Source organism: Narcine bancroftii, chromosome 2 (assembly GCF_036971445.1).
Source record: "Narcine bancroftii isolate sNarBan1 chromosome 2, sNarBan1.hap1, whole genome shotgun sequence".
NCBI classification, from domain to species: Eukaryota; Metazoa; Chordata; class Chondrichthyes; order Torpediniformes; family Narcinidae; genus Narcine; species Narcine bancroftii.
The window spans coordinates 31,933,489-31,948,980 of record NC_091470.1 but is presented as its reverse complement, the minus strand read 5'-3'; the positions used below and the strand labels follow the sequence as shown (position 1 = coordinate 31,948,980).

The following is a 15,492-nucleotide window of genomic DNA, read 5'->3' as shown; positions in this document are numbered from 1 at the left end:
TTGTTCCTCGTCTTCAGTTAAATTGTCTTCATTTAGCAAACATTCTTACCTTTATTATCATTTATAATAGCTTATTATAGATGGAAACACATTAAAGCATGCTAAGAATTTCAGCCAACAGTGCTATTTGTTGGTTGTTGAGTCATTGTATTTGAGTTACCCAGAAACACCCTGTTCATGCCTTCAAGAGAAATTTAATTGGTTGCTTTTCCTCATCTCTAATGCATTAGGAGTGACATCATTAAAAATGCAACAAGCGTTCTCCATTCGTTTGCAACTTCACAGCCCAGAGGTTCTTACTTGCTATGGTTCACTCATCTCTATAGTGATCACTGGGCAAAAAGGTTGTGGAAGTCACTGTCCAGAAATGAGCGTTTCATTGGAAGGGGGAACATCCTCTTCAAAAGTTTGATTCGTTCTTCCTGAGTTTATCATTCTTCAAATAAAAAATTAAGTCTGGCAGTGTAGATTGATTAAAAGCCTTTAATTAAACTACAAATTACATTAAGAAGGATCAAATCCATTTTCTACCTGAACATGCAATCGCCAAAGCATGACACAATCAATAAGTTTATATTTGAAATATGTTTGGTGAATTTGAATAACTTGAAAGAGTTTGATTCAATGTGAAATCACTTTGACACAACAATCTCCTAGAAAGCAAGCATTATGAACTAAATTACTTCAGTTAACTCTCAGTAGTTAATTGTCAGCACCCATCGCAAGTGACTGCTTCCAGAGGTGGGCACTGACCTTGTGATGTGTGGAGTCTGTGGTTAGGTTCTGGGGTTCATTACTCTCCCAGCAAACAGGACACTCTTGACATTGTGTTCAACAATTAAAAATAAGAAAGGTCTATCGAATTTGTGTGTCATCGGTATTGACATTGGCATAATTTCAACCGCAGTAACTGCAGAAGCTACTGTTCCTTTCTCATCAACATTCAGCACTGCCTCATGGATCATCTGCAAGAACAAACCGTGAAATCCAATTAAGAGCAAAATGTTTCCTCAGATCTATTATTCAATATATTTATAATCTAACAACTTACAACAGTTATTTTGTTTTAGCCCCTATAAACCTGCATTGCTTTATTTAATGCGTGGTTGGCGTAGTGGTTAGCACAACGCTGCGCCTGCAATCAGGACCGGGGTTCAAATCCCGCACTGTCTGTAAGGAGTTTGTACGTCCTCCATATCTCTGCGTGGTTTTCCTCCGGGGGCTCCAGTTTCCTCCCACCATTTGAAATGTTCTGGGCTGGGTGGGGGGGGGGGGGGAGGGTGTAGGTTCATTGGGCGTAAATTGGGTAGCACGGACTCGAGGGCCAAAATGGCCTGTTACTGTTCTATATGTCTAAATTTTTTTTAAAAATTAAAATAAATTTAATGGTTTGACATTGAAATCAACCCTTGATCCAACAAAACCCTGCACAAGGCTCCCTTCTCTGCTGCATCATACAATAATTCTATCAACATTTCCCGTGTAGACTGCACAAGTTTAATTCCTGTGAAAGGAATGTATGATACTTTCTATAATGGATAATATGTTTTTGAAATACCAATATCAACCTTTACTTTTAAGTTCTTTCTCTTCTTTGATTCTTATAGTGATGTGGGTCTTTTTTCTTTCCAAAAATACTTACGTCCTGCCTTCATCTCCACATTGCACCACTGAATTTACCACTCCTTGTTCTGTTTCTTTAATCTTTCCCCAGCACTGTCTCATGACAGTGAAGCCTTGTGTCCAAATTCTCTACACTTTCCTCATGGAAAGATCAGGCATCATATTCTGCTGTAATTCGCTAAACAAAGCGGAGATTTCTACTTCCAGTTTTTCTTGTTTGCCTCTTTACAGCAGGCAGGAGTTTATCAATCAAGCCTTAAAGCGTTTTGTGAAAGTTGTATGAAAAATGTTCATGCTTAGCTTTAAGAGCTCTACATCGGAAAGTCTGGGCGCAGACTGGGAGATCACTTTGTTGAGCACCTCAGCTCTGCCACTGCAATAACGGGGATCACCTGGTGGCCATCACATTCCCTTGCTGACATGTCTAACCATGGTCTCATGCACTACCAGACTGAGTCCACCCACAAATTGGACCAACAGCATCTCATCTTCCGTTTAGTCACTCTCCAACTGGATGGCATTCACGTTGACTTCTCTGGCTTCTGTTAAAACCCTCCTCATGTTCATTCTCCATCTCCTTTCCTTAGCTCTCTCTCTCTCTCTCTCTCTCTCTCTCTTACTTCCCTTTTCCCTCTCACCTTTCCTTTTATCATATCCAATTAACACCTTTTGTTTGTTGGTCTGGACTCCTCCCCCTCCCATCCCCCATTCTCTCCTAGTCTTTATTCTTTGCCTGGCTACTGTGTGCTGATACATTGAAGAAGGGCTCAGGTCCAAAAACTTGGCAATATATATCTTTACCTCCTATAGATGCTGTGAGACTGGGTGAGTTCCTCCAGCATTTACTGTGTGTTTTACTACATTCAAAGAATCCACGACTTCTGTGTTTCACTTCTTAGCTTTATAATTAACTTGGTTATTCCTGGTATAACAGCATGCAGGCTGTGACCAGTGCATGCAACATTCTTCACACATGAATTTAAACATCTTCCTTCAGCAATTCAACAATCAAGTACCTTGACATCTTAGTTCCAATAAATTCTTTGTACCTTGTTGAAGTTATGTAATGCTCAAATGTTGGTAAAAGGTATTCATCCTGTATCATTTCTTGACAGATGTATTGTAATTCTTAGGTTGATATTTGCTTGGTCGTCTCAATAGAGAATAATTCTTGGTTAGAACTCAAAAGCACCTGATCAAATGCAGGATTATACTGATTGGTTTATGCCTGCAGGCTAAAATGTGCAAATTGTTCTGGTATCATGTGTGGATTCTACTTTTTCCAAAATAGAAGGGAAAGTAAGTTGTGGACAAAACCAAAGAGATGGCAAAGGAATCTAGAAAGAGTAGGTGAGTGGGCAAAAATATCTGACAAATGAAGTATGATGTGGGAGAATGAGAAATTATCAATTTTGGAAGGGAAAAAAACATTTCTGGAATGGTGGAAGGATGCAGAAATCTGAGTTGCAGAACTCTTTGAGTACCAGGATCCTGGTACATTATTCACAATATTCTTATAGCAGGTACAATGAACAAGAAGAAATGCAAAGCAAACCCTATTAGTTATTGCATGAGGAATTGAAAAGATAGGGAGGTCATGCTTCAGTGAAAGCACATCTGGAGTGCTGTACATAGTACTGGTGTCCATATTTAAGGAATGATGTGAATGTACTGGAAGCAAATCACAGAAGGTTTATTAGATAGGTTGGGTAGACTTACTTACTTGGTGGTAAAAGGCGCTTTCAGCCCACACCACCCAATTGCATCCGTGTGACCAATTAACCCACTAACCACACAGAGAAGGTACTAATTAAATTCTTTATGGGCAGCAGCAGATTCGAACTCAGATTGCTGGCGCTGTGATACAGTTGTCGATGTACGGAGGATATTTCTGGGAGAATCGACGAGTCAGAGAAAGGCATATTTTTCTCTCTCAGAAAGGCAGAAGTATTAGAGTACTTGAATATTTGTAAGGCAAATGTAATTAGACTCTTGACAAGCAAGGAGTGAAAGCTTATTGAGGGTTGACCTGGAATGTAGAGCTGAGATTACAAGGTAGAGGAATGAAGGGTTTCACTTGGATAAAGGACGCTGAGGGGGTCCTAACTGAAGAATTCATGATTAAGAGGGAATAATAGAAACAAATTGTTTTTTTTAATGACAAGGAGAAAGAAATTTAGTGAGGATCTGAGGAAGAATTCTTTTACCCAAGGGTTGTGATCTGGAATGGACTGCAGGACTAGGCCGTGGAAGTGAAAACTCTCACAACATTTATGAGGATAATGAGTTTATTGTCAATGTACATGTGTGCTGGAGGAGTCACGTGATGGAGTAGTGGCCGGACGGTGAACTCCAGCCCTCTCCAGAAAAGTCGGGAAAAACAAAGGAAAACACAAAGGCACAGAAATAAAAGTTAAAGAAAAGTGAGTATAAAGGTGGAAAGAAGATGGCGACAAAAAAAGAAAAATTGAAAGCAACAGTAAGAAGAGAGGAAGAGAAGACAACGGAGGAAGAAGGAGAAGGCCTTACCTGTTCGAAGAGGCCCGCGGTGGAGAGAGAAACCCGCTCCCTCAGGTTGGTAGATAGTGGACTACAAAAATGGCTCGCTGAGCCGAGTAAAAGTGCGCAACCGCGCATGCGCGACTCCTCGCGCATGCGCGATGCGCATGAAAAAAAACACACCGACGGGAGGGGGGACCAGCTGGGGAGTCGATCTCCACAGCCGGCAACGACAGCTGCAGAACACCTGCAGCAAGAAGAGAACACAGAAGACAATGGAAACAAGAAAGAAGAGAAGAAAAGGGCAACAAAGAAACAACAGATGGCCAACCCAGAGGAAGAAGAAGAGGAAGAATACAGTGAAATAGAAGAAGAAGAGAAAGGCAAGATAAAGGTTGTACTTTCTCTTATTAAAGGATACATGGAGTCATTTAAAGAATGGCAAACACAGGAATTTAATGATTTAAGAAGAAGAATAAACAACACAGAAGAGAAAATGAATAAAATAGATATGACCTCAACAGAAATGGAAAAGAAAATGGACAAGATGGAAAAGCGGGCAGTAGCAGCAGAAATGGAGGTAGAAGACTTAAAAAAGAAATTGGAGGAATCTAATAAAAAAGCGATAGAGACACAAGAACTGTTAGCTCAGAAAATAGATATAATGGAAAATTATAACAGAAGAAATAACATAAAGATAGTGGGCCTTAAGGAAGATGAAGAAGGCAAGAATATGAGGGAGTTTATAAAAGATTGGATCCCTAAGACCCTAGGATGTCCAGAACTACAGCAAGAAATGGAAATAGAAAGGGCACATAGAGCATTGGCCTCTAAACCACAACCACAACAAAAACCAAGGTCTATTTTAGTAAAATTCCTAGGATATACTACAAGAGAAAAGGTACTGGAGAAGACAATGGAAAAAGTAAGAGAGGGCAACAAACCACTGGAGTATAAAGGGCAAAAAATCTTCATTTATCCAGATATAAGTTTTGAACTCCTAAAGAAGAGAAAAGAGTTCAATACAGCAAAGGCGATTTTATGGAAGAAAGGGTATAAATTTATACTAAAGCATCCAGCGGTATTGAAAATATTTATTCCAGGACAACAAAACAGACTATTCTTGGATCCAGAAGAAGCACGAAAATTTGCAGAACAATTACAAAAATAGACTGAGGGATGAAGACGGGTAATGAGAGTAAAAATGATTACGATTGATATGTATGTGGGTAAAGAGGTATAAGAGTGAATAGATACAATGTGCATACGTGAATGTATCTGTACTTAGAGGAAAATATAGATAGTATAGGCAAGAATTAATAAGGGAAGGTAATGGAATAGAGAGAATAAGGAGGGAATTAAAAGAGTGACCTTTGTTACATATGAAAAGTGAAATCTTTTCTGGGGGGGGCTGGGTGGGGGGGAATAGCAGTCACTGCAAAATCAGTTGACGCTTGCGAGTGGATTCGCAAACCCAAATGGAGAGGGGAGATGTGGTTGTCCGACAAGGGATAAAGGACAACTCAGGAGGGGAAGGGGAGATTGGGGATAAAGAAGATATGAATAGGAGAATAAGGAAAATGTTTGATGTTGTAGGAATGTTGTCTTATAAAGAGTTGAAAATAAGAAAACAGAAATGGAAAAGGAGGAAAGGTAATGATGGAAAAACGGAAAGAGAAGATAAACAAAGTATAAAATGGCGACGGTGAACTATATAACTTTAAATATTAATGGAATACATAACCAAATTAAAAGGAAGAAACTACTAAATTTACTGAAAAAGGAAAAAAATTGATATAGCATTTGTCCAAGAAACACACTTAACTGAATTGGAGCACAAGAAATTAAAGAGAGATTGGGTAGGACATGTAACAGCAGCATCGTATAATTCAAAAGCAAGAGGAGTGGCTATATTAATTAGTAAAAATGTGCCATTTAAAATAGAAGAGGAAATAATAGATCCAGCAGGGAGATATGTTATGATAAAATGTCAGATATATTCGGAGTTTTGGAATCTACTTAATGTATATTCACCTAACGAAGAAGATCAAAAGTTTATGCAAGATATCTTTTTGAAGGTAGCTAATACGCAAGGGAACATACTAATAGGAGGGGATTTCAACCTGAATTTGGATTCAAATATGGATAAAACGGGGAAAAAAATTAACAGAAAAAACAAAGTAACCAAATTTATAATTAAATCAATGCAAGAAATGAAACTTTTGGATATATGGAGGAAACAAAACCCAAAAGAAAAGGAATACTCATACTACTCGGCTAGACATAAAACATACTCAAGAATAGACCTATTTTTGTTATCAGCAAGTATGCAGGATAGAGTAAGAAAAACAGAATATAAAGCGAGAATACTATCGGACCATTCACCCTTAATATTGACAGTAAAGCTAGAGGACAACCCTCCAAGAATGTATAGATGGAGATTAAACCCCATGCTACTTAAAAGACAAGATTTTAGAGAATTTATTGAAAAACAATTAAAAATGTATTTTGAAGTAAATACGGAAGCAGTGGAAGATAAGTTTATACTATGGGATGCAATGAAAGCATTCATTAGAGGGCAAATAATAAGTTATGTAACCAAGATGAAGAAGGACTATAATCAGGAAACAGAGCAGTTGGAAAGGGAAATAGTAAACATTGAAAAAAAATTAGCAATGAAGGAAGATACAACTAAAAGAAGAGAATTGGCGGATAAAAAAATAAAATATGAAACATTACAAACATATAAGGTAGAGAAGAATATAATGAAGACAAAACAGAAATATTATGAACTAGGTGAAAAAACGCACAAAATCCTAGCATGGCAGCTTAAGACAGAACAAGCTAAGAAAATGGTATTGGCATCAAGGAAAAAAGACAAACAAATTACATATAATCCAAAAAAAATTAAGGAAAACTTTAGAGAATTCTATGAACAATTATACAGAACTGAAAACGAAGGGAAAGAAGGGAAAATAGATGAATTTTTGACTAAAATTGAACTACCAAAACTACAAATAGAGGAACAAAATAAATTAACAGAACCATTTGGAACAGTAGAAATACAAGAGTTAATAAAAAAATTACCAAATAATAAGACACCAGGTGAGGATGGATTTCCAATAGAATTCTACAAAACATTTAAAGACTTATTAATTCCGCCCCTCCTGGATGTAATCAACCAGATTGATGAAACACAAAGCTTACCAGATTCATGTAAAACAGCAATAATTACAGTAATACTAAAACAAGGGAAAGATCCACTCTCACCAGCGTCATATAGACCAATATCTTTGCTAAACACAGATTATAAGATAATAGCTAAACTATTAGCAAACAGATTAGCAGAACAGGTACCGAAAATGGTAAATTTAGACCAAACTGGATTTATCAAAAAAAGACGCACAACAGACAATATTTGTAAATTTATTAACTTAATTCATGCAGTAGAAGGAAATAAAGCACCTGCAGTAGCTTTAGACGCAGAGAAGGCCTTCGACAGAGTAGAATGGAATTATTTGTTCAAAGTATTGCAAAAATTCAGTTTACCGGAGAAGTATATTAATTGGATTAAAGCATTATATAAGGGACCGTTAGCGAAAGTGACAGTAAATGGACGTGTATCAAAGCAATTTAATTTAAGCAGGTCAACGCGGCAGGGATGCCCACTATCACCTTTATTGTTTGCGCTAGCTATAGAACCACTAGCAGAATTGATAAGAATAGATAATAATATAAAAGGAATAAAAATAAAAGACAGGGAATATAAAATCAGTCTATTTGCGGATGATGTTATAGTGTACTTAACAGAACCAGAACTATCAATAAAAGAATTATATAAGAAATTGAAGGAATATGGAGAAGTGTCGGGTTACAAGATCAACGTAAATAAAAGTGAAGCAATGCCTATAAATAATGCGGATTTCTCAAAATTTAAGAAGGAATCTCCATTCAGATGCAAATGCAGGCAATAAGATACCTAGGTGTACAAATAAACAAAAATCTAGGCCAATTATATAAACTCAATTATAATCCACTAATGAAAAAATTACAGGACGATTTAGAGCATTGGAAAGATCTACCACTAACACTGATAGGAAGGATAAACTGTATTAAAATGAACATTTTTCCAAGGATATTATACTTATTTCAGGCATTGCCAATACAACTGACAGAAAAATTCTTCAAAGAGTTAAAGAAAATAATAAGGAAATTTTTATGGAGAGGGGGGAAACCGAGAATAGCACTAGATAAATTAACAGGATGGTATAAACAAGGAGGCTTACAATTGCCAAACTTTAAAAATTATTATAGAGCCGCACAATTAAGATACCTATCAGATTTTTATCAAACAAGGGAAAAACCAGACTGGACGAGATTAGAATTAGATAAAATAGGGGAAAAGATACCTGAACACATATTATATAAATGGGATGAAAAATTGGTACAACATAGAACTTCTCCAGTATTACATCATCTCCTCAATATTTGGAAGAAGATTCATGTAGAAAGAAATAAAACAAATTATCAATTACCAAAACTAATATTGACGCAAAATAAGCTACTCCCTTTTACAATAGATAACCTTTCCTTTAGAGAATGGGAAAAAAAAGGGATTAAAAGAATAGAAAATTGTTTTTCAGGAAGTAGATTCTTATCTTTTGAACAAATGAGAGATAAGTACAATATAACTGGAGATACAGCGCTGGCATATTACCAACTGAGATCCTACTTGAAGGATAAATTAGGAAGCAATTTGAGTTTACCAGAGGGAAGTAACCTTGAATATGTGATTACAGATACAATGTTAATCAAAAGATTTATAACAAATATGTATATTAAACTGCAAGAAAAGGAGAATGAGGAAACAAATGGTAAAACTAAACAAAAATGGGAACAAGATTTAAATATAAAGATAAAAAAGGAAACATGGGAGAAATTATGTTCTGGAACAATGAGAAATACAATAAATACGAGGCTACGTATGATACAATATAATTGGTTACACAGACTATACATTACACCTCAAAAGTTAAATAAATGGGACCCAACAGTATCTGATAGATGTTTTCGATGTAAAAAAGAAATGGGAACAACAATTCATGCAATCTGGACATGTGAGAGAGTAGAAAAATTTTGGGAAGATCTCAATCAGATATTAAATAAAATAACAGAAAACAATATACCAAAGAATCCAGAGATCTTTCTCCTAAGTAACATAAAAAACAAAGAACTTGGAATTGATTTGGAGGATGCACAAAAAAGATTTGTTAAGATAGCCCTAGCCGTAGCAAAAAAATGTATTATGTCAACCTGGAAATTGGAAGATAATTTGAAAATACAACAATGGTATATAGAAATGAATAAATGTATTCCATTAGAAAAAATAACATATAGTTTAAGAAATAATATTGAAATATTCGAACAAATATGGGAGCCTTACATTAAATACAATAGCGAAAACCTACCGGGGACAAACATTACCTAAGTTGATGGAAGGAGAAGGAAAGAAAAGAATGGACTCAGTAGAATTTCTGGTGTATTTTTGTTGAATGACAACATTGTCTGACTGGTTTAATGCAACCTAGATTGTATACCTAAAATGGATGAGAGGGGGGGGGGGTGGGGGGATGGCTTGGGAGGAGGGAGTGGGGGAGGGAGAAAAAGTCACTGTATATGTGTGAAAAAGAAAAAGTGTATATCATGGCTAATGTGATTTATGGTGTGAAAAATAAAAAATTTAAAAAAAATGTACATGTGTGCTGAAGTTATTACTAGCTGCAGCCAAACAGGTATTTGTTTAGAAAAAAACTATAACTGGTTGAATTAAATTAAAAGAAACAATAAATAAATCATGGACATAAATATTCACAATCACCCGAGTGCAAAAACAGTGACTTGCAATAGTGGAGGCAGACTCTGATTAGTGCAACAGGAGAAGGTTCAAGAGTCTAATAGCTGTTGGAAAGAAGCTGTTCTTCAACCTAGAGGTATTGGTTTTCAGGTTTCTGTACCTTCTGCCCAAAGATAACAGTGAGAAAAGGACAAGAAAAAAACTCCAGAGGGTTGTTAACTTGGCCTGTGACATCACGGGCGCTAGTCTTCACTCTATTGAGGACATCTACAAAAGGTGGTGTCTTAAGAAAGCAGTCATTATCCTCAAAGACCCCCCACCCAGGCCATGCCCTTTTCACTCTGCTACCATCGGGGAAAAAGGTACAGGAGCCTAAAGACGAGAACTCAACGGCACAAGGACAGCTTTTTCCCTTCTGCCATCAGATTCCTGAATAATCAATGAACTGTAGACACTGCCTCACTTTGTCTTTTTTCTTGCATTATTTTTATTTATTTTGTGATGTGCTTATATAAATATTTGTGTTGAGATGCTGCTGCAGAACAACGAGTTCCCTGACATGTTCATAACAATACATTTCTGATTCTAATTATGATTGTGACCAGGGTGCTGGGTGTCCTTTATGAGTTTGGTTGCTGTTTTGAGGCAGAACCTCACATGGATGTCTGTAATGGATGGGAGGTCAAAGTCTGTGATGGACCTGGCTATTTTTGCTACCTTCTGCAGCCTCTGCGTTCCTGGGCAGTCATCTTCCAAAACCAGTTCTAGGCGCAACCAGCCAGTATACTTACCATAGAGCACCTGCAGAGGCTTGTTAGAGTTTAAGAAGTACCTGAACGATCACTTGAAGTGCCAGGGCATCAAAGGTCCCAGACCAAATGCCAGTAAATGGGATTGGTGTGAATGGAAAACTAATGGTCAGTCCGGATATGGTGGGCTAAAAGGGTTTAGACAATTGGATTGGCATGTCTCATTAAGTGGCCTACACCTACATCTATATTGGTAACTTTAACACAGAAAATCAACAAAAAACTTCTGTTTAGTGTATCAACTATTACACGCAAGCTTAAACATTTATATCTTGCAATAAGTCGAACAATATTTTTGTGATCTTTTAATGGTCTGCAATAAAATGTAACTAATTTTGTGGTGGCTTACCTTGGATACTTTTAGTGGAATTTCAGATATTCCAGAAAAATTTGCATGATTAGTAAATGCCTCAACGATACCCATGGATGACATCAAGTGATTGAGTTGGTAGGATGTTTTCAGTGACAACTTTGGAAGATGCAGAGTTAAAAACCTATCATGAACATTATACCAGAAAAATATTATTTCATCTCTTATTCTCTTACATTTTAAATAAATGAAGCAAATTTAAAAAGCAAAACTAAAAAAATGTGGTGGTGTAAATGTGTAGGAGTTTTATCTCTTTTTGCATTGATCTATTTTGCATCCTTTTATTCAGTCTGGATGAATCACAGCTCCTTACTGGAACTAGTCTGCCCGAGTCCTCTGGAAGCCGCAGCGAGTTGTGAATGCAGTTCAAGCTATCACACAAATCAACCTCTCCTCCATTAACTTCTCTATACCTTCCGCTGTCTTGGGAAAGCTACTAACATCTTAAAGGACCCATCCTCCTCCAGTCACACTCTCTTCTCATGCCTCCCTCCTCCTCCCCACCCGATCCATCAAGCAGAAAATATGTGTAGTTAAAAAACATAAATTTTGGATTCAGAATAGTTTCCTTCCAGCTGTTATGACACTCTTAAATGGATCTCTCTCCAGAAAAGATCATGTCCTTGCACGATTTCTTAACTGTACTTTTTTTCTGGACCCTGCATTTATTGCATCATTGCCCTGAATTATTTAACTTATTGAAACATTATTCCTTGCAATTTTGTTAATTTATTTGTTTTTATGAGTTGACTTGCTTGAATAGCATGCAAAACAAAGCTTTAGGACAGGGGTGGCTGAACATTTTTAGTTCTGGGCCACATGAAGAAAAAACTAAGGAGTCATGGACTAAACAGCATTAAGCCCGGCAGTTTTCAACCATTTCCAGCTCCTTTAACAGGCCGTTCAAAGCCTGCAGAAAGCCTCTGGCAGTCGGACTGGGTGGTTGGACCCTGTGGGGGGGGGAGCTCTGTGACTCTGTTCCCTGCTCTCCGCGGGTTGGCAACATATGCGGTTAGAGGGCTCTGGCAGCGCCACCATTGTATTTTTCTTCTCACTGGCCACTTTAAAATGGACAACGGGCTGCAGTTGGCCTGGGGGCTATAGTTAGGCTGACCCACTTTAGGTGGACATGACACTAAATTTACACTTGATTTGATTTCATTGAACTTACGTCCAGTGCAGTGAATATAAGAGAGGCTGAAAAGTGGCAATCTTCAGATTTTGTTCCACCTCTGTCAATTTTCCAGGATCAGGTAAAATCAGCACCAGGGATATATTTCCTTGATATGGCACCTTAATCACATAACTAGAGAGCTGATCAGTGTAAATGCTGTAAAACATTCCTGTCTTCACCATCATTTCAACTTTCACTGTTGTTCTGCCATCTACATGAAAGTCAGCTTCGTAAGTCTGCTCAGGGTTAAAAGGCTTCAGCCAGGTACCTGGAGGAGTCAAAGAGATAGTTATAAGTATCAATGAACTTTTTATCAACCCGCATGTACAAGGTTTAAGTTTCAAGTTTCCTTTTATTGACATGTAACAGAACATAAAAATGTAATATGGATGATATACTTCGACTTTTGTCTGCCATAAAGCAAAGCCAAACAAAGAGTCACCGTGAACATTGTCTGACAGTCCTAACAACGAGAGTGTCCCGTAGATTTGCCTCCAGGACTCTTGCAGCCTCTCCATGATCTAATTGGAAACAGCTAAAATAAACCCCACACAAATGGGACACCCTCATTTAAAAAAAGAAATTTTCAAGATTTATGTGCCTTAAGATATATCAAAACTTAACTTATGCACGTCTCACACACACACACACACACACACACACACACACACACACACACACACACACACACACACACACACACAAACACACACACACACCCACGCACACATGCATGCACACACGCACACACACACACCCACACACACACCCACACACACCCACACACCCACACACACCCACACACACCCGCACACGCACGCACGCACACACACACCCACACCCATGTACACCCGCACGCACGCACGCACGCACACACACACACCCACACCCACGTACACCCGCATGCACGCACACACACACATACCCACACACACACACCCGTCCACACCCACCCACACCCACCTACACCCACCCACACACCCACACACACCCACACACCCACACACACCCACACACCCCCACACACACCCACACCCACGCACACACACATGCACGCACGCACACACACATGCACGCACGCACACACACATGCACGCACGCACACACACCCACACCCACGCACACATGCATGCACGCACACACACCCACACCCACGCACGCACGCACACACACACACGCACGCACACACACGCACGCAAACACACACGCACACAAACACACACACACTCACACACACACGCGCACACACCCCCACACACACACACCCACACACACCCACACACACGCACACACACACACACGCACACGCACACCACCATTTGCTGGAAAATGCACTGCTGAATTAACTATACTTTTAACACTATTGGCACAATTGGAAGCCCCTTGACTGCTCTCAACAGAGCAATTTCATCAGTCCCATCACCCCCCCCCACCTTTATTTCTCTGTAGCCCTGAAACATATTCTCTTTCACATGCCAATCAATTCCCCTTTAATCCTTTTCTTTGGCACTTGCCAACACGAAGGTATATAATCTACAATAGCAAATTATCTTACCGGCCATCCTTCGGGATGTGGGAAGAAAACAGAGTGTCGAGAGGAAACCCACACATTCCCAGGGGGAGCTTACAACCTCGACACGGTCGACACCCAATGTCAGCAGCAAATCCGTGCCCCTGAAGCCATGGAGGTTAGGTCGAATAGTGGAAAGGGTGAACATTATATTTTAAAAAATGGGTGTGGGTGGGCCGAATCTCAGAGGGAAATAGGGTTATGATGCATGATGCTCCCAGGGCCACGTGTCAAGGGCTGAATGTAACTGATATTTTCACCAGCAAATTGCACAGATATAAAAATCACATGAGGATCTTCAACACATAAATCACTCAGTAATCACTGCTTTCGGCATGACGAACTACTCGTTGATCAGTGTGCTAAAACATCAGTTCATAAATCGTGACTTTTTCACTCAGGTACTGCAGCTGTAGGAGTAGTAATGCATGCCAAGCATATTGATGATGTTATCGTGTGAGCCTAATGTGATGGAGAAAGTGCCATTGGCTTACAGTAATGTGCCAGGGAATCCCTGAAACAATTTATAGTTTTGTGCGACTTTACCAGGAAATTCGTCCAAACACTCCAAACAAAGGTGTAAAATGGTGGGTGAAAATATTATTTAATCAATAGAATAGTTTCGTCAATCCAATTTCTAGGCCATTATTATTTTTCTTTTCTTGATATTTTGAAAATGTGTTTAATCTTGTGTGTTCTCTGTCTTTGGTGAACAATGCCACGCACTTAAAACAGCATTAATATTGTGGTTAACGTCAGTGGGAAATGAACAACACACTGACAAGAATGCTAAAAACGATTGGCAGAGATATAGAATCCTTAATTCAGAGAATGATCAATTTTCCTTTTCCTCTTCGTATAAATAAGCTGCCAACACTAAAAGAAATCTTCACAGAAATTAGAAAAATAATTGATACATTGTGGCGGCTCACCACTAGGCAGGCGAACCGGCCCCGCTTGTAAGCCACGTGGCGGGGCAGCCGGCCAAGATGGCGCTGTCGGGGGTGTTCCCTTCCTCCCAGCAGGGGGCTCAGAAGACCGCGCTAATGGATCACGTGATGCCCGGGTGACATCAGCGCCCTCCAGTGTGGTTCTCAGCCAGGTCTGGGCTGGGAGTATAAGTCCAGGAGCCTGCAATAAACTAGTCTGCTCACTGAGCTCAACCCATCTGGTTGTGTGTTCTTTCAGGAACAGTGTAGCTGCCGCTACAATTGGTGACCCCGACTGGTTCAAACATCTTTGAACCCATCATGAGTGAGGCTGGGATCAGCGCTATAGCTGTGAAACTGCCTGAATTCTGGGTTCAGGAGCCGGAGACCTGGTTCGGCCACGCGGAGGCTCAGTTTCACCTCTGCCAGATTTTGTCCGACACAACCAAATTCTACCATGTGGTTGCTGCCCTGGAACAGGTCACCACCAGATGCATGCTGCACTTCATTCAGCACCCACCCGCCGAAGACAAATACGAGACCATCAAGCGAGTGCTTACTGGATCCCTTGGACTAACCAGGCACTAGCATGCCGCTTGGATGCTGCACCTCGACGCCCTGGGGGACAGGTCCCTGATGGAGCTGATGGATGAGGTGCTCGTGC

General features: G+C 39.3%; 1 protein-coding gene across 1 annotated transcript in view; it reads right to left on the bottom strand.

Moving 5' to 3' along the window:
• Positions 1-465: 465 nt before the first annotated feature.
• LOC138752855 (uncharacterized) overlaps positions 466-15,492 on the bottom strand; it is a 61,980-nt gene continuing 46,953 nt past the window's right edge. The window contains exons 9-11 of the mRNA XM_069915475.1: positions 12,327-12,597; positions 11,135-11,279; positions 466-965 (exon numbers count right to left, since the gene is read on the bottom strand). Coding sequence (XP_069771576.1) covers positions 777-965; positions 11,135-11,279; positions 12,327-12,597 — 605 coding nt within the window. The 3' untranslated portion in view covers positions 466-776. The remainder of the gene's footprint in view (positions 966-11,134; positions 11,280-12,326; positions 12,598-15,492) is intronic.